At 38.7% G+C, this 25,622-nt stretch overlaps 1 protein-coding gene across 7 annotated transcripts in view; it reads right to left on the bottom strand.

Moving 5' to 3' along the window:
* Window positions 1-25,622, bottom strand: part of LOC111866189 (E3 ubiquitin-protein ligase HUWE1) — a 160,461-nt gene that overhangs the window by 87,559 nt on the left and 47,280 nt on the right. For 5 of the 7 annotated variants that reach the window (XM_023854900.2, XM_033752153.1, XM_033752152.1 and 2 more), the window contains exons 21-32: window positions 23,481-23,795; window positions 22,255-22,383; window positions 21,971-22,159; window positions 17,646-17,783; window positions 16,818-17,033; window positions 15,744-15,911; window positions 13,705-13,922; window positions 13,330-13,570; window positions 10,794-10,953; window positions 10,415-10,642; window positions 8,554-8,738; window positions 1,726-1,926 (exon numbers count right to left, since the gene is read on the bottom strand). In XM_023854900.2, the coding sequence (XP_023710668.1) occupies window positions 1,726-1,926; window positions 8,554-8,738; window positions 10,415-10,642; window positions 10,794-10,953; window positions 13,330-13,570; window positions 13,705-13,922; window positions 15,744-15,911; window positions 16,818-17,033; window positions 17,646-17,783; window positions 21,971-22,159; window positions 22,255-22,383; window positions 23,481-23,795 (2,388 nt within the window). The remainder of the gene's footprint in view (window positions 1-1,725; window positions 1,927-8,553; window positions 8,739-10,414; window positions 10,643-10,793; window positions 10,954-13,329; window positions 13,571-13,704; window positions 13,923-15,743; window positions 15,912-16,817; window positions 17,034-17,645; window positions 17,784-21,970; window positions 22,160-22,254; window positions 22,384-23,480; window positions 23,796-25,622) is intronic. The other 2 variants (XM_033752154.1, XM_033752155.1) reach the window with 2 other exon arrangements.

Raw genomic sequence — 25,622 nt, 5'->3', positions numbered from 1 at the left:
GTCAAGTGACATTTCACCATTTTTGAAATGGGAAAACCACTCAAACACTTGAGTTTTCCCCATAGCATCGTCCTTGTACGCCGTTTTTAACATTTCAAGAGTTTCTGTTCCACTTTTCCCGAGCAAAAAGCAGAATTTCACCGTCGCACGCTGTTCACGAAAATCAGGCATTGCAAAAACGACGATCACACAAAATAGTTGTCACTATAAACCCTGCCGAAACTAGTCCTTACCTTCTGCAGCAACGGTAGTTGGCTTATCGACTCAGGAATGTTAGTTCTATGAGCTCATAGCGTCAAAACGCAGTGCTACAAAAGCTCTGCCCACAAAAAAATTAGTTCAGTTTCTTTTGGGTTCCCCATCGTAGTTCCTGGGTTAAAATCAACTGCCAGGAAATTGCTAGTGAGACTGTAACAGACTGAGGACACTAGTGGATGTAACAGTGAATTGTAAAGTGGTTAGATCAGCAATAGCACTGTAATTCTCTGTAGATCCAAGTGGAATGTATACGGTGTCAATAAATCCAATCAGCCAGTCCATACTCCATCAAATAGTCACCCCTGCACATGACAATATAAAAGCCCATACACTGCAAAATAAAAAGGACAGAAAACATTCCACTAGAGATGTTATGTGAGATGGCAGGTGAAGGCCTACTTATTGATGCAGAGCAAGAAATTTAGGAAAAGACCAAGTCCTTCTGCAGGCAGACTTATTGAAGAGATAATTTTCCATACAGAATTCTCACAATATAGGCAGAAGTCAAGAATCTCAGCATATCTGCAAAGTCTGTGAGTATGGTGGAAGGCACCAAAGTGAAAAGCTGCAAAGAAGTTTATCACTGTATACTGATGGAAGTGGAACGCAGTAGTGTAGTTGGTTGAGGTACTACACTACAAGCTGGGGTCAACTCAGCCTCTAACAGAAATGAGTACCAGGAATTAATTAATTTTCCTGGGGAATAAAGCGTGGCCGGCGCGTAAGGCTGACAACCTTACCGCCATCTCTGAGCTGACTGTCTAGATAATGTGGGACCCTCAACATCTCACAACCCTATGGGCCTTCATGGCCTGTTACGGGGACAGCTTTACTTTTTTTTTTTACTTATTGATGGAAGTGTGTTGTAGGGCTCCATTTAGGGGAGTGTAGTGGAATTTAATATTCAAAAAGAAATTCAACATGAAATGGTTTTGCCAAGTGAATTTGGTTCATGTTGAAAACCCCTGTTTACAGTGGATAAGTTACTTTATTTGTGAATTTTTATCCTGCTCTACCAGCCTCAAGATTTATAACCACACCATCCCATAACAACCAACCATAAGTACAATACCTTTTACAAAAGGCTCCAGAAAAGCTAATACTTCTGTGTTCAAATTTCATATTTTCATTCAGAAAACTATGGAAGTTATTACTTCCTTTTAATATCATACCAAAGCCACTGGTGCAGGGAATTTAATTGTTTACAGAGCTACAGGCCGAATTTATATAAAAAACATAATTTCTTCATTACTTTGGTCTCTACAGCAGTGAAAAATCCAAACTGTCTGACACAGATCACAAAGCAACTTAAACAGTAACTTCTAATAAGTACTAACACTAACTCTTTATGAAATCCATTATCTATCTTGAACCTGACTGCAATAACGTAAATTCTTATTGAACTCAAAATAAATGTATGAGTTTGAAGTAATTCATTTCATCTTGAACATTTAACTTGTGTCTTACCTCTGTTACCATCTCACTCTGACCTGCAGTGTATGAGTGATCAGTTATCAGTTTTGCACAGCCTGAGTATGATCGTACAGCTTCTGCAAGGATCTTAAGTATTGCACTCTTCGGAAGTAAAGGTCTTTTCTTCTCTTCCTCATTTATTTTTGCATATGTTGCCAGATCTTCCTTTACTTTCTTAATGTCCAATTCCTGTGTCTGGAATTAAAAATATATCTTCTTTTAGAACCAAGAGCCTAGAAGTCTGCTGGCATACTACTAAATATGGCAACCTTGGGCATATGCCAGCAGCAGAAAGGCTGAGAGTGAGAAATATCCAATGCAACAAATCACAACAAAGTAGTCAATATACCACATATTGACAATCTAACATATTATCAGTACCACTGTACTGCCACGCCATGTCCAAAGCTCAACATTTATTATCATATTAGAAGTATAATCGGTTCCTACTTTGCTAGATTTGAAGCTCCCAGAGTGGTGATAATGAGGAGTACTGTCTTCTGGAATGTTACACTATGTAGTCCACTGAAGTCCAAGAACGTTTCAGAGGACATTGCCTTGAACTTCAGTGTAAAAGAAAAAGTCATGCAAGAAACTAGCAAGAAGCAGGCAGCAAGCAGATCTTCACTGGTTTCTTGCCTATGTACAGCCCCCACTGGACTATTATGCTTCATTCTTTCATTTCTCTCTTGGGATTAAAAACTGACCCTGAAGGCCACTACTTGTTCACTCATATTGCTCCTACTGATTTGACCAGGGGTCGTCTACAGTCTATATTCATACTACTACATGGTGCAATTCAAAAGTTCCCGAAATTTGAATTTTCAGCGTGAATGGTTATGAGTACATCAAAATACCGCTAGGTGTCTCCCCACACACACTTCTTGAATCAGTGTGGCAAGCTGCATCGAGTTGAGTGGTTGGGTTTATTGTTGATGAACGTATTTCCATTGTTGTGTTTCTGTGAGTTTGCAGTTTTGCGATGGCTGACCTGAGAGAGCAGAGCATCTGTATAAAGTTTTGTTTTAAACTTGGGAAAACGGCTGCAGAAACGCACCAAATGCTGAAACAAGCTTCTGGTGAAAATAGTTTAGGCCAGACACAAACTTACAACTGGTATAAGCGTTTTAAAAATGGCCAAACATTGAACGATGATGACAATCATTTGGGACGGCAGTCAACTGGTACCACACCAGAAAATATCGCGAAAGTTAGGGATCTGATTCTGCAAGATCGTAAACTGACCATCCAAGACCTCTGTAACACCTTGGGACTAAGTTATGGTACATGTCAACGAATTTTGTCAGAGGATTTAAACATGAGGAGGATTGCAGTGAAGTTTGTGCCACGACTGCTGCAAAATGAACAGAAGCAGCATTGCTTGGAAGTCTGCAGGGAACTTTAATAACAGCTTCAAGAGGAAGCAAACTTTCTTTCGAAGGTTGTCACTGGTGACGAAAGTTGGGTTTATGGCTACGACCCTGAAAGTAAGCAGCAGTCGTCACAACATAAAAGCCCTTCTTCACCATAGCTAAGACATTTGAGGGAGGACACGAGGAGAAAACGTCCAGAGAAGTGGCGTACAAATCACTGGGTACTCCACCATGACAACAAACGACCGCATACGGCTTACATTGTGCAGAAATTTTTGGCTAAAAACAAGATGGCAGTTGTTCCCCACCCACCATACTCACCAGACTTAGCTCCATGTGACTTCTTTCTCTTCCCCAAGATGAAAATCAAGTTGAAGGGGTGAAGATTTGATATAGCTGAGGAAATTCAAGCAGAAACGCAGACAGTACTAAACACCGTAACAAAGAAAGACTTCCAGGATGCAATTCAAAAGTGGCAGGAAAGCTGGGATTGGTGCATGCGCTCCCAAGGGGACTACTTTAAAGATGATGGTGCAGAATAAGATCCAGGTAAGATGTAATAGTATTTATAAACATATTTCAGGAACTTCTGGAGTGCACCACGTATTTTCCACACTCAGTTTACTCTGCTTGCATGGCTTACTCTTCAATCCTCAATATGGACGAGCTATGTTCCTCCAAAACATCAATAAACTTCTATCAGACTACATGCTATACCATCACAGATGATAGCACACTTCATAGTGACTGCTATGAGAACCTCATAAGATTATTAAGCATTAGAGTATAGTAACTGGTGCCGTTTTTTTTTCTCTAAATTACCACATTTGTGCATGTATAGGCAGCACCTACATTTTGAAGTTAAGAATGTGGAATAACCCAAATCTCGTATATAAGCAGAACTGGATTTTATCTGCATGAAAATAAAATATCTGTGACTGCATTCACTACACTTTGGTTGTCGCTAGTAGCATTTATGGTAATTTGTTAGTCATGTCCCACTCTCCCAGCTTCTGGAAATCAATGGTGTTGGTTACTCTCATTAAAACAAAATATGGCAACATACACATAATACATAGGTGCCTTTGAGCACCAGTGATTCATGCCACTAAATACAGATCCTGAATAATAATTCATGTGGCAGGAAAATTAAAAGGACTTGAACGCCAAGGTAGAACAATACTTTGTGACACTTCATGTCTCTCAGAAATCTGACCATGCTTTGTCAGCAGTACACACAAGACTTGCATACATATGAAAACTCACATAATGGAAACTGTATAGGCCAGCTCTGACCATGTGATGGCACAATGATTATTGAAAATTCTTTGTAAGAAATAACTACAGCTTTATACGGCACTTTTAGCTATAACTAAAACCTGATGGTGGCATTACTGGCATCAAGTACAAGGGCACACACTGCCATAAAAAGACAGTTACCCATATAAATACAAACACTAATTAATATGATGTGGATTAACCAAATGTGAGATGCTGTTTAGGTGAAGAATAAACATTAGAAGGAATTTCCAAAAAGAAATGTTCCTTCTGTGGTAAGAGGAGCAAGTATTCACATGAGGGTGCAGGATCATATTCTCACATTACGAATCAGAAGAAAAACTGATTGAATCATCTCCATTAATGCTGCAATTCAAAGGCCACAGATTAACAAAGAAACACAATATACCTGTTAGCAAGTTCAAAGTCAGCTATGAATGGGTGATGCAATTTATGGTAGGATACAACCCCACCGTAAGGTGCTGAACAATGATAGCACAGAGATTACCAGAAACATACAGGGCAAAAATGGTCAGTTTCCAGTACTAAAACTGAGAAAACAGTATGAATACCTTTTGAGACAAACGGGGAATGCTGAACAGACTGAGGTATTTTTTAAAGGCTGGAATCCACAACAGTTATCTCTTACAGCAAACAAATAGTACAGAGGAGCCAAGAAACAACGCTGCATTGTAATGCTGGCTTTCACAGCTGATGTACACAAGTTTCATCTTTATGTGGTATTTAAACAGGAAGATATTGGAAATGGAGAAGTTCCCTCGGAGAATTGTGGTTTGGGTCCAGAAAAGTGGTTGGATGACTACAGATCTAGCTGAAGACTTGATTACATCTGTACAGTTTCAATGAGTATATGCATTATTATGCCGACAATCCATATTCATTTTAGTGAGCTTCCGGAACCACACAACACAATATGTGAAGACACAACTGCAGTAAGAGAAGTGTGTCCTTGTAATCAATCACATATTTGAAGCACACTTGACATTTATAAAGTGAAGATATGTTGCCTTAAAAGGGCCACACTGACAGAAATGTGCTGGTGGAATCACGGAGCTTGGTGATCTCTTTCGCAAGATATGAAAGTGAAAGGCTGTAAGTTAGTGATATATCTGACACAATGAATGGAAGTGAGGATGGTATCCTGTGGCATCAGTCCAGTGAAGGAAGCTGCCAAAAGGATGTGATTGATAATGAACTAACATACAAGGTGTATTGGAAAGTTCCTGAACTGTTATTGTTGTACTGCCTCGGTGAAAGAAGATTAGAGGGGAGGCCAAGGTCACGCTTCTGCAAGCCTACAGCATCAATCTGCCACATGACACTGCGCTGTGAACACCCACTGTTTTTATACGAGTGCTTTTATGACTGTTTTGTTTTGTCTGCAATAGATGACAAAATTGAGCAACATGTCTGCAACAAGTTTTCCATGAAGTTTGAAAAATCCACTACCAAAACCCTTGAAATGCTTCGTGAGGCTTTTGGAGAATATTCTTTAAACCATACAGTTTCTGAATGGCATTCACATTTCAAGTCTGGTCAAGTGTCAGTTGAAGATGATAAATCTTCAGGATGAGCAAGCAGCAGCAGAACAACAGAAAATGTTATATTTTAGCATCCTGTTACACTGATTCATGTCCATGGTTTATGCTGACCGTCTTACAGTGTATACACTTTTTCACCTTATTCTTCACTTCCACACTATATGTTTCAGCACTAATGTGCCATCTTCAGGTGTCTTTATGCACGTTAAACCATTGTACTGCATGCCATAATGTCTTCATTCTAAAATGACTAAAATCTGTATTCGTCATATAAGATGATGAATTCTAAATAATAAAACTTTTCAGGATTCTTCTTACGTCGCACTCAAACACGCGAATTACGCCAATCCTCTTTTATGTGAGCATTCTTCCTACATATATTTGAATATCGTGTTCTGTGTTGTGTTTTGCTCCTGTTACTGCATGCGTTGTACTGCTGGATCCGTGTGTGTGTGACACACACTGTATACACTGTAAGACGGTCAGCATAAACCATGGACAACAGAAAATGTTGAAAATTTTTGATAACTCATCCACAAAGAACGTCGTCGAACAATCCATGAGTTTCCTAACACTGTTGGGATCAGTTATGGATTTTGCCAGGAAATCTTAACAGAAAATTTAGACATGGGTCGCACTGCCAAGCAGCAGATTGTAAATGTGTGTCCTGAGCTACATAAGAAGGCTCACAAGGGCCAACTTCTATCTCTAGGATCATAATGGATGACAAAAGTTGGATTCACGGTTATGATCCAGAAACAAAGTTACATTCGTCGCAATGAGAGCGCCCACAAACACCAAGAGCAAAAAAGATATGGCAGGTTCAGAGTTCAACAAAGAGCATGCTCGTTGTTTCTTTCAATGCGAAGGGGATTGTTCACCATGAATTTGTTCCTCCTATCACTACAGTCAACTCCGACTTTTACAAATTTTGTTATGTTTTGAGACACTTGAGAGAAAATGCGTGGAAAAAAAAAATGGAACTTTGGTGCAATCACAACTGGTTTCTTCATCACAATATGCCCACCCACACATCCCTGAAAACCACAGAGTTTGACTAAACCCAACATGGTGATCCTTCCCCATCCTCCCTACTCACAGGACTTAGCCCCTTGTGATTTCGCTTTGTTTCCCAAATTGAAAATGAAACTGAAGGGACATTTTGAAACAGTGTCTGACATACAAAGAGAATCTCAAGTGGTACTCGACAGCATTATTGAAGTGTGGAAAAAATTATGGGATCACTGTATATGTTCCCAAGGAGACTAATTTTAAGGAGATGGCAGTGAAAATTAAGCCAGCATTTTAGTCTAGGAACTTTCCAACAGCATGCTTCTTTACTTCAGTAATTATTTTCATGTTTATGAAACCAATCTTATAGAGAAAGTGTCCCCGGTGAATAAGTAAGCGCAGTGTATCAATACATCAATTCTTGACAATTTAATTTTCATATTTTCCATTTCCTCAAACACTAACAGTCTAAATACCTTTAGTCCAGATAATATAATTTCTCTAAATAAAATGACTATATAATATTCTATGTATAAGCCAGATTCCAGTTTCACCTGTAATTTTTGTCAAAACAGTGTGGCTCATACACACAAACATACACTAGTTCTTCATAATAATCAGATGTCATTAAACATGTGAGGTAAAATGGTATTCCAAAATACCAGTTTCATCATAATCTCTTTAAACATTGTATTTGAGAGGCAAAACAGGTTCTTCTGTAAAGCAGCTCTCTTTATACAAGACTGAAGCTACCTGTGTTAGGTTTTAGNATAAAATACATCGTGAACTTATTTGTCGCGTTATACCCCGCGATACGTGACAATATTCTATTTATAAGCCAGATTCCAGTTTCACCTGTAATTTTTGTCAAAACAGTGTGGCTCATACACACAAACATACACTAGTTCTTCATAATAATCAGATGTCATTAAACATGTGAGGTAAAATGGTATTCCAAAATACCAGTTTCATCATAATCTCTTTAAACATTGTATTTGAGAGGCAAAACAGGTTCTTCTGTAAAGCAGCTCTCTTTATACAAGACTGAAGCTACCTGTGTTAGGTTTTAGCAGGGTCTAGGAAGAGAAAACTATGATTTGCTCTGTGCAATGTTTACTTAGATACCAGTGTCTCACTGTCACTCACTTATCAGAGCATATACATACAAATATCCATCATTCCACCTGAACTCCACCCATAAAAACTGTATTTCCTTAAACCTCCCAGAAATATGACAAGTGAACTGTCTGTATACACAAACCTAGATTCTGCAACACTTAAACCATTATCATAATTTATAGAGAATTTTATCAATTTTTTCTAATGTAAAGAAATCAGCAGTACCAATGATTACTGCTACTAAAACACAGCTGTCATAAAGGTCATACTTATACTACAGTTACACTGTCACCTAGGAGCCCATTTCAAGGGACCAGTAGGTTGCCACAAGATTTCAGCAAGCACACTATGGTGCTGTATTCAGAGGGCATAATTGCCTGAGGATTAATCAAACTGGGAAATACTGTAATTCGTTCCTAGCTGCAGAGTAATGGTCACTTCAGCTCACAATTCATACTCTAGCTTACAATTATACTCACTCTCTCATCTACCTCATGATGAAGAAGATCACTAGAACTAGAACTGCGAAGCAGTTCCTGACGTAAGCTTTGCTGCACAGCAGTTGAAGCCCTTTGTGCATGCCCCACAAGTTGAAGGGAACCATCACCCATGGTTATGCCTGGGCCTGATGCTGAACCTGATGCAGAGTTTGGAGTAACCAAGCCTGGAAACAAGTCTGCAATCATCTGGTTTGTATATGTTAGTTCGGTGGAAGATGTATGAAGAGCATGAATGATAAATATCAGTTCCGAGTATCTGGCTAACTTTGGTGGCCATAAGCTTGGAGCCAGGATAGCAACTGGCTACAATCTGAATGACGGAGGGGTCCGAGTTCAAGTCCCAATAGGGTCAAGAATTTTCTCTTCTCCATATCATTCAGACCAGCTCTGGGGCCCACCCAGCCTTCTTTCCAATGGGTACCTGGAGGAGCGTGAAGCTGACCACTCACCTCCAGCTAGTGATGAGGTTAAGAAAATTTTGATCTATGCATCCACTCCCCCATACACCTTCCTGGTATAGTGCTTAATTAGTTAAGCACAGGGGCAACCTTACCTTTTAAGTTGGTTTATAATATTACAGCTTCATGAGATCTGAGACCTTCACAGTGACTGCAATTAAGATTATGACCTTCTGCTATGTGATACCATGTTGTTTGGTAGACCACTTCTAAGAAAACTGCATTCACCACCTTCATGGGAGCAACAGTGTCCTGAAAATGGAGGTAGCAGGTTCCTCCTAAATGTTGGTGCCCACATAACAGATAGTATGGCATCACATCCCAAAGGACTGGAATCTTAATTCCTGTAGAAATTATAGCAAAACCACCTACACCGACATTCAAATACCATGACGCAGCTGAAAATATGCCTCTTTTTAGTTACATGGTGTTGAACACAAAATTTCTGTCTTTACAGTTCCCAGTGCGCACATACTACTGAATTTCATTTGGTTGCTATTGTGTTAACTGGAATGTCTGACCTCCATTTGTTTTTTCTTTCTTACTGCCTTCAGCAGCACAGACAGAAAAGCACATGTTCACAGCAATAATTCAATATGCCAAGACTGTTTAAACAAATATCAGGAGTCCCTGGCAGAGAACATACTAAATCTGTGGATAGCATAATTAACGTTTTAGAGAAAAGATCAATAATTCTAAAAACAAAGTAAGTTCTAAGCTAGAAACATGCCTTAATTTCACTTACATTCTATATGAGGCTTATGTAAGGGGAAGAGATTCTCAAATAAAACTGTTTTCCAGCAGGAAACAGTGTACAGTTGCAGTTCTGTAAACAGCAACACTGTAAGAGGTTGGAATCATACAGACTTAAGTTTATTTAACACTGGATGACAGATATGTGATTCATGCAATGAATACTCACCTTATGGTCATACTATGAGAGACAACTCCATAATCTACATTACTGACATGCCTTTCAGTGATCATTTGAAACAACTGTGTTCTGAACGACTCCTGGTCTGTGTTCAGATACCACAGGGACAATAAGCAGTGTACTGTATATCTGATAATGTAGATGGAACGAAGGATGAGGTGGAAGTCAGGAATGTATGCAGTGAATGTGAGACATAAGATTAGAATTGTTAAGACACTGGAACTGAGATAAGTGACAGGAATGGTAAACAGAACGAGACTGCTGAAGCCAAATAGATGCAATGACTTCAAGAAGGAAACAAATTCAATAAATTCCATATGTAGCATGTCGACTAAAGACAACACTTTCTCAAGGAGACTTTATTCCACCATATATGTTATGTTATGTTTTGTTATAAGTAGAGTCACTTCTTCTCTATACCCACCTTAAACAACCTACAGGAACTTACTTGTTCTACCAGGTGTGTCATTCCCTGCCTCTCCTGAGGGTACTGCTAACACAATATTTGAAACAACAGAGGATGCTGCTTCAGTTGCATCCTCATGAGGCGTCGGTCGAATCAGACAATTCAGCAAGTCATATACCACAGTAGTGGACACCTCCTCCTGCATTGGCAAAGCAGGTGTGTGCTTTGAAGGAAGTGTCTTCACCAACAGACGAATGTCTTCCTCCTCATCTAACAAATTAAACATAATAAATTAAGAACTGATTTGTGGTATTACTTGGGATATTTGGAGTAACATACAAGATATTTCAACTCATAAAATAATTTAATGAACCTGAAGAGATAAATGGACTACAAACCTGCACTCATGCCAAAAACTTACTTCTCTTTGAAAGAATGTTCAGGTCTACACGAAGAACGGAGCGAGCCACATCAAGGAAAGTCTCGGGATCTCTGGTGACAATAGGAGGAGAATTCCTAAGCAAGTACAGAAGCTCCTTGTAAGGAGGCGGAATGTTGGGCAGTGTTCTTGTCCTCAGCACCTAATAACATAAAAGGAAGTAATGTACAATGAATATTAATCAGTGTGTGAAGGACACCCCATCTTTATACAGCAGAACTCCTATTCAAGGTTTCTTCTTGGACCACTGGGTCTGAAAACAAAATTGAGAAGTCTTATATTTGGGTCATATAACACTAAGTTATTAACTCTGGATCAATGAGTTAGAACATTAAATGAGGGATAAACTTAAATCAAGAACAATGAAGGACAGTTCCACGGTATTTTGTGAAATTATGCTTTATTTAATACCAAGACTGGAAGTTTGAATTTTTAAATAGCCTGATAAATCATCACCATATCACTAAGCAGCATTAAGCAGTTTATATGACAGTAAATTAGCAATGAAGTCCATCTCTTGATCCCAATGGGCTGCTTATTTTCACACTACAGCAAGATCCAGTTACAGTATTAAAACATAATTACAGGCCTTTATGTCTATGGATTCAGTAATCCACACATAGACATATACACAGAGTTCAGAACTTGCATGCGAAATACAGAATACTATATCAAAATTAATATTGTGTTCCCACAACAGAATAGGCTATAATGTGAACTTCATTATAGCAAGCGATATAACCTGTACTATCAATTTCCTTAGTGGAAATCATATTCAATAACTATGAGGCTATAAATTTCCATGCTTAATCCACAAAACCAAATAATCCAAACAAAGAGTCTACTGGACTTATAAACATTGACCACATGAGGGTGACAGCTGGGTTGAAATGCTAAGATTTCAGCTGTCATTTCCAAACAATCATTCTGTCACCATACTACTTGCACTCAGTTAAAATCTTGTCTGCTATGAGACAGCCATGTCCAAATGAGCCACAATGTTTATTTCCATTCTTATAATTAAGATGGAGGAATGTGACACAAGAGTGGAAGGTACACTCATAGAAGTGGTGTCAACTCGGATGCTGTCCATTTAGGAATCTGTACACTTTTTGTAGTCAGTGACTTTAGTAATAAAATATATTAATTTCCTTTCAGGGCCGTGCTAAAGCTCAAGCGGTTAGTCGCTGGCTTCCCACCATGGTGGCCCAGGTTCGATCCCGGGTCTAGTCAAGTGGGATTTGTGGTGGACAAAATGGCGCTGGGGCAGGTTTTCTCCGAGTACTTTGGTTTCCCCTGCCAATCTTCATTCCACTAATTGCTCCACAATCACCCTCACCTATCATCTGAGGCTGGTACAATAGGCCAGAAGTGGCCGCAGTACAAGGGACTTAGTCCCACCCCACTAGCAATAAAAAAAATTCACTTCATGTATTTTTCACAAGAATATTTTAGCAGGAACAGTGCCAAAAACATAGCTACTTTTAATTATCAGTGTCATTACTAGCTAAACCCCTTCTGCCATATTGAATATTGTGATCAAGTGGGTAGCCCTCCTGCTTAGTGACTGGGAAATCCTGGGTTAAAATTTCGGCTCAGAGTAGCCTAACCTCAGTGATGCCTCCTACAGTTACTGTCAGTCCCTTCAGGCAAATGCTAGGATAAAACCAAAAAATTAAACCATGAACATTTCCTTCCACATGCTTTCCAATTCATTTCTTTGTTCTTGTACCAAGAAAACGTGATACAAGTCAATGCACTTATTTCACACATGTTCGCAAGTGTAGCAAATTATGGGAGGAATGTGTGTGAGTGTTGTGCAAGTTTAGATGGAATGAGTAGAACTTGAAGGCATGCAGCAAATAGTGGCTGAGACTTCTGGGCAGTTCCTAGGAAGCAGTAAACTGTGAGTGAAAGGGGCTATGGAAATGTAAGAATGTTTTTCTTTGATAATTAATTTTCCTCATATACTATCTATATGTAATTAATATGCAAGATCATCATCATCAGTAATCTGTCAAGACGACAGGTCCACAGTCTCTTTCAAAACAATTCCTCCACTTAATGCGATCTAGAGCTTTCTCCTTCAAATGACAGTATCCTCTTCTGTCCCCAAGGTCATCCAGCATCTTCTTACGTCTTCTTCCTCGTCTTCTTGTCACTTCTATCCGCAATAGAATAGGGAGAATATGCAAGATACAATCCAAAAATAACTATTTATCTGTATACAGGTGCACTTCGATGGTAACTTTCATATTAATTTCATAAGAAAACTTTGTAACTTCTCAATTCAGATAATACTGAAGTGTTTAGAATACTGAATTAACTTAAAAGAAAAGACTGTTTTCTACTGATCAACAGTTCGTGACTATTGATGAAATATGCACTCACAGATCAATCACTCAATTTTTTGTAACCAACTAGGGCGAGTCTTACATCATACACCACAAGTCTCATACCACATACAGTAAGACATTAAATAATCATAATAGATCCTTGCAAAGTAACTTCAACCAACCTTCTCCATTGCATGACGCAGGGTGTGCGGCTCCTCCATCACGTGACGTATCAGCAGGGTGGACAGACTGAGGAACCCCGTGAATGACGAGGCCTGAGTCAAGTTCAGAAGCAAGCGTACACCACCCAATCCACCAAAGATCATGGCATTTTCAAAATTGCGTGTAAGCCGGAGACAAACCCTCATCACTGCATGAAGTGTGTCTCGGTCAACAGGAATGGCCAACAACCCCACACAGGATCTAGGGGAGATAAAGAGTCATCTTCTAGCTAAAAGCAATCTCTAGAACAGCAATAATATAATAAAAGACATCTATCTTCTTATATAGTGCATTTTCACTGTAATTATTTGACAAGATGTGAATTTAATACTCACCTAACAATAACTGACATGTCAGATCTTTCTAATCCATACACCACAACATTCCTCTTTTTCTCTCGTTCTTCTGTCACACTTGGGTCTTCAACTTCCATCTTCTCGAGCTTTTCTTTTTCATAATTCTTTTCCTTAGGGGCAAAATCCCTACCTTCTGCTCTCTCTCGTTCTAATAAAGACATTGTGACAGGACGACGGTTTGCTGTCTCCTCATTCACCTACAATTAAGATTGTAAGACAGAATACATTAATACCATACCTAATTCTTCCTTTTCCACTCATAACATAACCTCACAAGTTCACATAAATGTCCAACAGGCAAATTTCACATTAATAAAGTATCATACAAAATTCGAAGCTAGCCCTTCTGCTTACCCAGCTATGATGATTCATCAGTTACCAAATTAAAAACATTCTGCAAAAACAGAACCATGTTATTTCCGATTTTAGATTATTTAGGTAACTAAAATTAAAAACATTCTGCAAGAAGAGCACAATGTACGTAGGGAAGTAAAAAATTATCCACACTCGTTTTTCCAATCCATACATAGAAAAGTATGGGTTGAACAAGTACTTCATTTTTCTATATATTTTCCTCCCTTTTTGATGCACTTGGTCCAGCGGTCCAAAAGCTTGCGTATTCCCTCCACGAAGAAGGTTTTCGGTTGGTCGCGCAACCATTTATGCACCACTTCCCCCACTTCTTTGTCTGCAGAAAATCAAAAACCTTGTAAAACATCTCTGAGTGGTCTAAAGAGATGATAGTCAGAAAGGGCGAGATGTGGGCTGTAGACAGGGTGTTCCAGCACCTCGAAACACAAATGATTAATGGTTTAAATGGTCTAGCCCTCCTTGTGTGAGTGTTCATTGTCATGCAACAACAACACTTTCTTCGACAATAGGCCTCGGCGTTTGGTGCAAATTGCTGGCTTCAGATTGTTGGCCAGCAAATCACTGTATCTTGCACTGGTGATCATACACCCTTTTTCCAGGTAGTCTTCCAGTATAGGCCTTTTTGAGTCCAAAAAAATGGTTAGCATCACCTTTCCCACGAAAGATTGAGTCTTGAATTTCATCTTCATTTGCGATCCCGGGTGTTTCCACACCATACTCTAGCATTTGGATTCTGGCTCATAGTGATGAACCCACATATCAATTTCAGCCCCTGACACACCTTCCAATCAGAGAAATCGCATCACTATTCTTTGTTAATCACTGGTGCACACTGCTAGAAGAGCGGCCATGTTTACTCTGCCACAGCATCAAGAAAAATGATGCAATCAAGGTAAAACTTCGATCACGTGACCACAGTAGTACCAACTCTAACAATGCAAGCGTAGGAGGCAGTGTGACAGACCTAAAGATGTGTTATGGAGAAAGTGCGGATAATTTCTGACTTACCCTCGTATTTCCAATTCTAGATTATTTAGGTAACTAAAATTAAAAACATTCTGCAAGAACAGCAGCATGTTATTTCCTATCACAGATAATTTAGATAACTATGTATAAGTTAGCAGTATCAAATAATGTTGCACAGCTGTCTATTATGTTCAATTTCATGATAAAAATGGCATTAAAACAAGTTGCATTTAAGATGTGCAGGCTCATATAAATGTAAGGGATCCTTCAAATACTGGATTGCATTGCTCCTACCTCATCAGTTCACGTGGAAGAGTCAAATATGAAGATTCAGAAAGCATGCATGAACAACTATGACAAAAAAAATACAATGATAGTATACTCACAAACATGAAGAATATATTTAGTATGTTGCTTTGCACTTGAAAAGCAGCCTAAAAACAAAGTGTAAAATGTACAAAAAAAAATAATTTTCATGACATACATAAAAATGTTTTTGCCTTCTACAAATTTCAGTGAGATGTGTGCAAACGAATTTGCTGACATACCATGGTGAATGCAAATTATTAGTGACAACAATTAAAATTGAGTTGTCTAACTGTATAGGAATAACATCCCATACAGTTAAATGATCCAGAGTTGTTGTTGCTATCACTCTGACAAAATATGATCAAAGATACCTGGCTCAAGGCTCCTAACTGAATCATGTATCTCCTGCGATCACAAGTGACACGCACCATGCTGTCACCATTCCAGTATGCATCATTGATTAGTTTGTTGTTATTAGATGAGTAAGTGGTCCACTTCCCAGATGACAGATCAAACCACCTCCATATGCGATTTGTTACCTATAAAATAAAAGAAATTAATGTAATTCAGTATGAAACACAGTAACCTCACTTTCTTCAAAGTAAATGATGTTGTATTTTATATAAAATAAATTAAATGGTAACAGAAATGTAGGGTTATAGGAAAAAACAGCAAAGAACCTGTTTAATATCTTTCATAAATACAAGGCATTGCAGAACATCAAGTGCTTTTAAAAATGGAATAACGTTTTACACAAAGCATTCTTATTTTTTACACATTTCTTTCCTATAATGTCTTAACATTTTTTAAAATATTTTTACATTTTGCAAAGTATGTCTTTCAGATGACTACCATCCTGTTGAATGCAAAGGTGCACATGAGTTAAGAAGCTCTCCATCACTTCCCAAAAGCATCTGATGTGAAATGCTGGTGATTTCTTGGATACATGCCTTTAGCTCATCATAGTCTGTTGGCTGACTACTATACACATTACTTCAGATATCATCAGACAAAAAATCAGGAGCAGGCACGTCTGGTGAGGTTAGGGCACAATGCAAAAAAGAAATGCCTGACGCAGAAAAAACTGAGAAGTACAGCTGCATTAATTCTCACCATATACGTGGGTTACTTCAAAAGTTATGGCAACTTATTTTTTCTTGGGCAAACAAGTTATAGTGAAGAAAGTTCAAAATATATTTATGAAAGGGCACGATTGGCTTAGTCAGATCAGGTATATGTGAAGGGGTGTAGGTATAGTAGGCAAGAACAAATGCACATTACGGAATGACTTCTCCCAGATATATTCATAAGTCTGTGCTAAAGCTTACTTGAAACATATTCATATATCTGTAGTCCTCAAAAGGTTAACAGAGAGATAGATTCTCTTCTGGGGGGCCTGCTGGTTAACAAATGCTTTCAGTGTAACTGGTCTCAATATCACTCACCTTGTACATCTTGTCTCGCCTCTGTGTACACATTGCCACTTTCTCAAGCAAGTCAATCAGCAACAACAGGGGTGCAAGCCACTTGGGTGTTACTACCTCACCAGAAGCTGTTAGTGCTTCCTGGCCTTGTACCAAGAGCTGGACAAGTGACGGCAGAATCTTGGATCTCTGAACGACTTGAGCACAAGGTACACGCATCTCCTGAAAGACAGGACCCTGGTTCGAGATAGACAGAACAGGTCCAGAACAAAATTCAATATTTAGAAACTAAACAATTATTAATCCAAGCAAAAGCCTGGTTATTACAGCAAAAACATGACACATAAGACAACAAAATGTTGCAGTAAAGCAAGATTGTTGAGTTAAGAAAATCCAACAACAAAGAAAGAAAATAGACCCTTTTGCCTGCTGAGGTCATTTTCTATCACATTATGTGAACTTATGCTAAGGACACTTATGAAGGAAATTTGAGTTCAGAGTGGACGATGTGAATTGATCTAGTGGAACAGTCAAATACACTTATTAGTTCAAGAATTTAGAATCAGAAAAGCCAATGTAAACAAAAATCAGTATTGTGAGAAATTCCATTTTATATAACTTTGTAATACTGAACTCACTGGACTACAAGGACAACTAATGGGACTCAAAAAAAGTTACACAAGTTTTGCAGAATTATGAATTACATTAATGTACACATGAGGTTTTACAATAAATTAGTCACACATTAACTGTCATACAGCTCAAGGTTTCTTTCTTCATGAGATGTAAATGTTGGAAACAAAAGATTCAGCATGAGACATTAGTCAAGTCCAAGTTTGCCTTCCTTACCTCAAACAGAAGAGTAAACAGATGAATGCGTCCTGTAATTTTCACAGCAGCATTTGAATTCATCAATTCAGACACAATTTGGCTAGGGCTTTGCCCTGACCCCATAACCTCCAATAAATATTTGGCTTTGTCAGCAATCTGAAATAAAATATACATGTTATAATCATTATTATAATCATACGACTGCTTCCCATCTGGAGGACCAAGCCTACAGGAATTTGAATAAACAGCCCACTGAGTCTATGAAAGAAAACCCATACTTTTCAAGAAATCCTCATTTTCTGGGGAAGTATATTTACATCTTCAGCTACAACATTTTAAGGCTCCCAATCTTTATGGACAATCAAAGATTCACCACTGGGACTCCTACCTACTGTATGCCTAAACACCTGGTGGGTCTGCTCAGGCATCACTTGGGCACCTCTCTCTGCCACATTAAGAACTCTGTAGACTTTGTTTGCATGCTGGACTGTCTCCAGGCCAGACCCCAACACTTCACTGTCAGTTATACAGCTGTCTCACTTCTCACCAGAGTGCAGATAAAGGTCCTGAACCTTCCAATCAAACATTTCAAGCAGGAGACTCTGCCTTTTAAACTGCATCCCGACTTCCTCCTCTTTCAACTTCAGTGGCCATCATACAATCCCATTCAGTGTTAAGATGGAAAGCAGAGATCTTCCCTTCCTAGATATTGATACTTACATGAAATTGGATGACTTTTATGGTCATTAGGCATGCCATAAACACACAAACACACCTCTACTTGAACTTTGGCACCTACCACTACCAATCTAACATTACCTTCTTTTTACCCTGGTGAACATGTCACAGAATCACATAGCTATGGGTGATAGGAACAGCCTCACATACAGCTGGAAGTTACTTTCAGACAAAGCCTATAGCGACTGGCAGATTCAGAGCATTTTCACTCCTCACTCCTCACTACAGGGTTGCTTTGCCCAGCGAAGAACCTGACTCAGCCATCTTCTTGCCCTATGCTGAGTCAACCTTTAACTGCAGTACAAGAATGTTGCCATGACTAACCACACTGTTTCAGTCCTACAGCAGGGAAAACTCCACCTTTCTTCATCTGAAGAAGGATGCCCTAGGAATGAGGGAACCAAGAGTATATGAGTGTGGTAAGATCTAAATTATGAAGAGAGGTTATCTGACTGACAACTGGGCAAATGAGTATGGTCATCATATTAGTCCTAATTTTCAAGACATGTCTGTTGCAGCAGACACATCAACAACTTGAGACAGTGCATCCATCTGCAAAACACCAATATTCTAACAAATCCAGACATATGAACTGCATCCAGAAGGTGACAAGAGATGGATTTCCATCCCAATAATATGAACAGCAAGGATGATCCTGCCTAAAGCAGAATACAGAAACAGTTCATCCACTTCCTGAAAGAACGCAGAAAGCCTCCTTCATATGATTTCCCATAATGGGGTTTTCAGCTAGCTGTCAGGCCCTTACACAACGCTCTTTTCAGAAGACCCATGTGCCTCAGCTTTCCCTCCTGCTCCTTCAGCAGCAGCCTCTTCCTTTCACCAGCTCTTCAACTTCCTCATTCTATCCCTCACTGCTTGCCAGAGCCCACTTTTGATTCTTTATTCCTAACTTTTCCAATCTCTTCCCTTTGCAACCACAAACCTTTTCCATGCCAACACTCATTACTCTTTCCTCTGTTCCTGTTGGTTCTCTCTGGAGTCCTTTACAGACCCATACCTGAACTAAGTTTCCTAGACACAGCTCACTACACTTACTGCCTGTTTCTTGCTGGTTACCTGATCAGGTTACTCTTAAATCCTGAAGGAGGAAGCAGTACATTCTTTTAAAATGTTGATGGTCTTCAACTGGACCACATGGCATTACATATAAAAATGTATTACTCTTCAATAATCTCTCTGCAGGGAATCATACTGTGACGTGGATAGCGTAGCGGGAGGTGGGGGTCGTGTGAACTCTGTGATCTCGCGAGTGACGTCGCATACCCTCACTCCGTCCATCAGTGTGCAATGCTCGGTAGACACCCCCTTCTCCACGGTGACGTAATACGGTATGCCGAAGTTGCTACATAGCCGTAAACAACTCCCAGCAGTGCTGCACAGCAACGCCTTTGTAAACACGGCGGGGAGTCCGTGCAACAACTGTTCCTAGGCAGTCGTAAACACGACGTTATGCAACAGCGGTGCCTATTACGTAACTGTTTTCTGTGTTGTCCGTAATGGGGCTAAATAAGGAGCAGCGAACACTATTCAACAGTTAGTTACAAGTTAGCCAGGGGGTCAGTCAGTAGTGAGTTGTGAGATCAGGAGTGATACAGTTAAAATACAGCAGCCGCCAAAGACAGTTGAAATGTAGCCGTCACCAGAGACAGTTGAATTGGAACAGTCACCGAGTTGAGTTGTAGCAGAAAGAATACCGGAATGTATGATTAGAAGTGATAGTGTGAGAAGCAGATGCTTGGCTCACAAGAGAAGTAATTGGGAGTGTGTGATAGAGTGACACTTGTATAGCTCCCGTATCGTACTGTGAATATGTGTAGACTACTGAAGATAAAGTGAATAGAATATTGTGTAGAGCTTGTAAATTGTGGAAACCCATAACAGTTTTATAATTAATTGTAGCCAAGACTTGTAGGTTGTTAAATAAACCAATTAACAATCCGAACAATGTCTTCAGTGGCAAAGCACGTTACAATACATCGCTAAGCTTAGGCACTGAAGGACATTCCCTCCGATGACATGGAATTATTGAAGGAAGCAGAAAAGATGGTATAGTGGAACTCTCATACTATAAGGATTGATACAAACAAACAATCTCCATGGTTTTAGTCCACAAGCGAACTATACCAAGTGACCACCACTTGTCAGCGAAGTTAGTGCCCTAAAAATGTTTGGTGTCATGGATATTCACAATATATAAAAATGGTTGAAATACATAACTACAAGTCCATTTCTCAACATCTGATTACATATTATATGATACAGCACCAAGGATTAAATAATAATGTGGGTAGGACAATAGTCTTTTTCTTCTTTGAAGTGATTATATCAAATATGAATATAATTACCCACAATTCAGCAATATCATCAGTAACATTATCTCAATCATAAATTATTTATCCACAGAATTTCTATTTTCAATTCCAGCCTGTGGGGTTATTCAATCTGATGAAAAGTCTTAGATTCACACAGGTATAATAACAATTCCAACAATTATGCTTGCAATATTGTTCAATGAATGAACTGACCATTCCATCTTTACTTCATTACATAACCAAAGCACTTTTAAGCCAACAACAATTCAAGACACTTTTGTCAATTTTATTAATGAAGTGAACCAGAATTAGAATTTTGATATTTATTGTATCCGATGTAAATTTGTTTATGTATGTCCACTTTATGCTTTATAATTGTTTGCATGTATGTTTGTTTTGTTTTTTGTTTTTGACATGTTTCAATTAATTATTGTAACTTAAATTTTGATCTTGTGACTCATTCTATATCCTATGGCTTGTATTATGCCTGTATCAGGATCAATTAGAAAGTGAAATAAATGAATGAATCAAAAAGGTTCGTCTAGTGGTACTATTCAACTGGCACTCAGGAGGTGATCAGCTCAAACCTCAGCTGAGACACAGGTTATCCTGACTGAAGATTTCATGGTTTCATCAGCCCCTCCAGACAATGCCACAACAGTACTTTGATTAGGCCATGGCTGCTTCTTTCCAAATCCTTTCCTATTCATCATTCATAGCCATCCTACCACTTCATGCTATACAGTCTAGCTACTGAAAATACAGTAAAATAACCCATAAAAAAACTGCTAGTGTCCTGATAATTGTTGTTCAGAAATGATAAATGTGTCAAAGAGTTCATCATTTCTTTCTGCATAGGCAGCTCTCAAAAGACAACATCCCTATTCAGGTAATATGTACCAAAACATCTCACTGAAATATCAGTATTTCAAGGTTTGTTCTATTCATGTAGGGTTTAAATGTGTTATGAGAAAATACATTAAGAAGAAAAGAGTTAAGTGGGAGAAGGTAAAAAGAAAAAGATTTAAGCCCCACTTCCTGATTTCTTCAGTTATATTTCCAATACCATGGTTCTAAATCTCTTTCATCTTGTCTTTTTACTGTCCTAAACAAATACACCCTCAAACTGTATTTAATTAAAGCATGGAAACTATCATTACCAAATATGCAGCGAAAGTCTTTAGGAGAAAGTGATATACTGAATGCTTTAATATGCTAACACACAATTAAAGTCAACAATAAATACCCTATTTTAATTAAAAAGCAACTTACATCTGCTACTAGAGTGTCCAACATTTCATCACGCCACACCTCACCATTGCGTTTTGTGATAGTGATGAGGAGGTCACACACTCGATACACTGTGTCTGGCAGGGTATCAACAAGGTTCAGGCACGCCAATAAAGCTGTAGTTGTGAATTTGTCAATGGCTTCTTTGCTGAGAACCTGTGTTTCTACTTCCTGAGGCAAAGTTACAAACACCATCAGAATTCTATCCCAAATAAGTATGATACAGAATTAAATAAACACTGTTAAACCAAGCCTGGAGAACACACCTCATTTGTTTGCTTGTGTTTGGTGGCATCCTTGCGGTCACAATCAGCCATTATTTTTTCTCCCAGAGACATGGCTATTGCCCGCAGCATTTGATCTTCTTCTGTCAGGTCAAGGTCCATGGACACAGTCTGAAAATAAATGATATACACATGTTGTGCTATTATTACACAAGATATGTTCATGTCTTCTCCTTGCCAAATTTGTTCACTCAATTTTATGAGAAGTCATTACACAATACCTAAATAATTACAATATCAAATGTACATATAGGAAAATGCTTTTTATACAGAACCCGAGATATCTGAGACTCAAGAACAACTTTACCAATTCATTGCTCAAAGACATATAACACCTTTACAACTAATTACATAAAATTCTTATTTTTACTTCGTAACATATTTTCTGTTCGCTCTTGAAAAGTAGAGGAAGAAATGTGCCATCAAAAACAATTTCATCCGCACTTTCAACATCAGTTATAAAATAGTATATAATATTGCATAGCACAATCATAATTATTATGTAATGATTTCGCTTCTAAAACAGTGAGCTGTGATGTAAAAATGTAAAGAAGTAATAAATAAATTATCATGCAGTACGGAACATCAGCTTATTACTGCAAGGACAATCAAACAAATACAGCAACTACCATACATTCATATGAAAGTTCAATTCTTTAACTTCCACATCTGAACAGTGACAAGAAATAGCAAAGGGCATATAATACAATGGAAATCCAGTCATAACAAAACTGGAGAAATGCATATACCACGAGTATTACATAGTCAGGATTAAGTAATTCCACATGAATTTCGTAACATACAAAAAAAAAGTGACAGATCCTGTATATTACAAATGCTTACTATGCAAGAATGTAATTTTATTCTAATTGTTTTTAAGAAAACCTCTCTGTTGTCATTGTTAATTATCCATGTAAAATCTGTCAGCTTGTGTTTCCTTCTTCAACACAGCACACACAGTGAGTTCATCTATACTGTGAAAATAATAGTGTCAGTAAAAGTGAAATTACTATGTTGACTCTTCACGTGGATAAAATTCCATCTGTAGTTTTGAGAGTCTATTTATTTCCTTCTAACAAACACCAAATTAGCCAGTACAATGAAAACAGTCAAGTCATATTAGATTACAATAGCTTTATACCTTTAGCAATGAATGGAAAAGGACATTCTGTACGACTGCATTACTAAAATAACGATTTCACAGCTACCTGTGTTGTACAAGCAAATGGTGATGGATTGCTCAGCAGATAGTCAGTTGCTTGTTCAACATTAGGTGTATGGAGCAGGGCCTCCACACAGTGCTCTCTACTGAAGCCCATATCCATGAGTTGTTGGAGCCATTCACCATTCACATCAGGTTCATAGCTGTTGGTCTGTGGCCGTCGCTGGGCAGATGCTGCCATGGTGGGGATGCTGCCAGACATGGGAGTAGGGCCAGCACTTGAGCTGCCACTAGAACTATTACTTGCTTCTGCTCCTCCATGAACCAGAAGCACACTCTCTTTCTCTTTGCCAAGACGTTCCTGCAAGTTCTGCATATCATTAATCTCATCAAACTAATAAATGACAGCATAGCTGAAATGACAAAATGAGACTGAGAGATTTCTGCTTCAATGGAAAAGGCATGGCAATGTACAAAATAGTGAATCACATTCACTTTAATTCAGAAAAACAACTTCTGATGGAAGAAGAAAATTAAAGAACAAAAATACATGCAGAATAAAATTACAATTCAGCATTTATAATTAAATACACCATGCTCCTACATCAAAATATTATAGTCAACTGACCTTACATTAATACAGCAATATTCACTGCATTAGTGATGTCACATACTCCTGCCATGATCATAAAAGAACCTATTTATGTCATTCTGACTAGAGGAATATCAAAAAGATTGCTCTTGAACAAAATGAAGATCAAACTTTTCTATGATGAAAGACTTATCTCTTTCTTTAGCACCATTCCAAATTCCATATTGAGGGGGTGTGTTTCCCCATGCACTGAGACCGGTTAGTGGTCCATTGTGCGTCCCCCTTTAATTTCTACTGTCTCCATACCCTACCGGTACTGGTGCTTACTATCAGCCCCTTTCTGCCAGCGAGGTTCCAACCTCCTCTGGCAGTGGTATCTAATAGTTAGTCCCTTTCTGTTGGAGAGGTCCCCCCTCCTCTGGCAGTGGTACCTAATACTTCCCCGATCTACCGGAGGAATTGGAAACTACTTGGGCGGGAAATGTTGCCTAATTTTGCTCAGAGGTCTCCTAGAGACATGATGTTCTTTTACGTGCCGTAAATCTACGACACGGGACCCACGGCTTAAAGCCCCTCCTGGAGGACTTGTTCCCTGAATGTTTCCGCCCTTAAAAATTCCACGACCTCCGCCGGGTTTGAACCCGCGTACCTTGAGTCATGAGGTGAGAACGTTATCCATAGACTACGGAGGCCGCTATTCTTTAGCACCATACACTGATCACAGTGACTCAGCTGAGTAACTGTTAACATGTCTCCATGTTTGACAAACTTTCAAATTCTTGTTTACTATTATTAATTTAACAAAAGATGGTACAAACTATACATGTGTATAGTTTGTATATACTATACTATGCATATTTTCAAGATAAAACTGAGAAAAAATTCTCAATCTTGACACAAATATTAATTTTTCAGTCTCAAACTTTCAAAATATTCTGCCCATGCTTTGCATATAAGAGACATGTCAAAAAGAACTGGTACCATATTTGCAAAAATGAAGACGAGTTTTCTTTCTTTTCTTTTATGTTACCAAACTAAGAAAGGGATCATCCTCCTGAAATCAACAACAAGAGCACACAAACATGCTCAGTTTTAATCCATTTTAAGCTTTTGGTGTGTTCATGCCAGATTCACATTACTGAGCTATGAAATTAGCACTGAGCATTGAATGTGAAATAGAAGATGCGTGCAGACATTCCCTAGTGTGGAGTCCACTTACTTCTGGTGTAACCGTCCATTCTGACTGGAGGAGTGTTGTGTGAAAATTAAATTTTGTATTAAGTTAAGATTAACAATATTACAAACAAAGAGATCCGGCAGATAGCCAGCTCTTACACGCGGAAGGGACATAGTTCAAGTTTTGCTATGTGAACAGGAAGTAACATCTGGTACTTTCCTGGAATTCTGGCAGTTTCAGCAACGTCGGAAAGGCTTTGAGAAAATGAGAGCTGACGGCTTGGGACAGCGATAACTTAGAAGTGGGACGGCCGGAGCCTCACACCCTGACTGTAATGCATCAAGGGGCTGTCATCCTTAGCGTCAGGTCAGCATCTGCCAGAATCACATAGCAGAGCAACATGATTGGGAATTCAAAAT

This window comes from Cryptotermes secundus, unplaced genomic scaffold (genome assembly GCF_002891405.2).
Source record: "Cryptotermes secundus unplaced genomic scaffold, Csec_1.0 scaffold599, whole genome shotgun sequence".
NCBI lineage: Eukaryota > Metazoa > Arthropoda > Insecta > Blattodea > Kalotermitidae > Cryptotermes > Cryptotermes secundus.
Note: the sequence above shows the minus strand (reverse complement) of the source record. Positions and strands in the feature narration are given on the sequence as shown.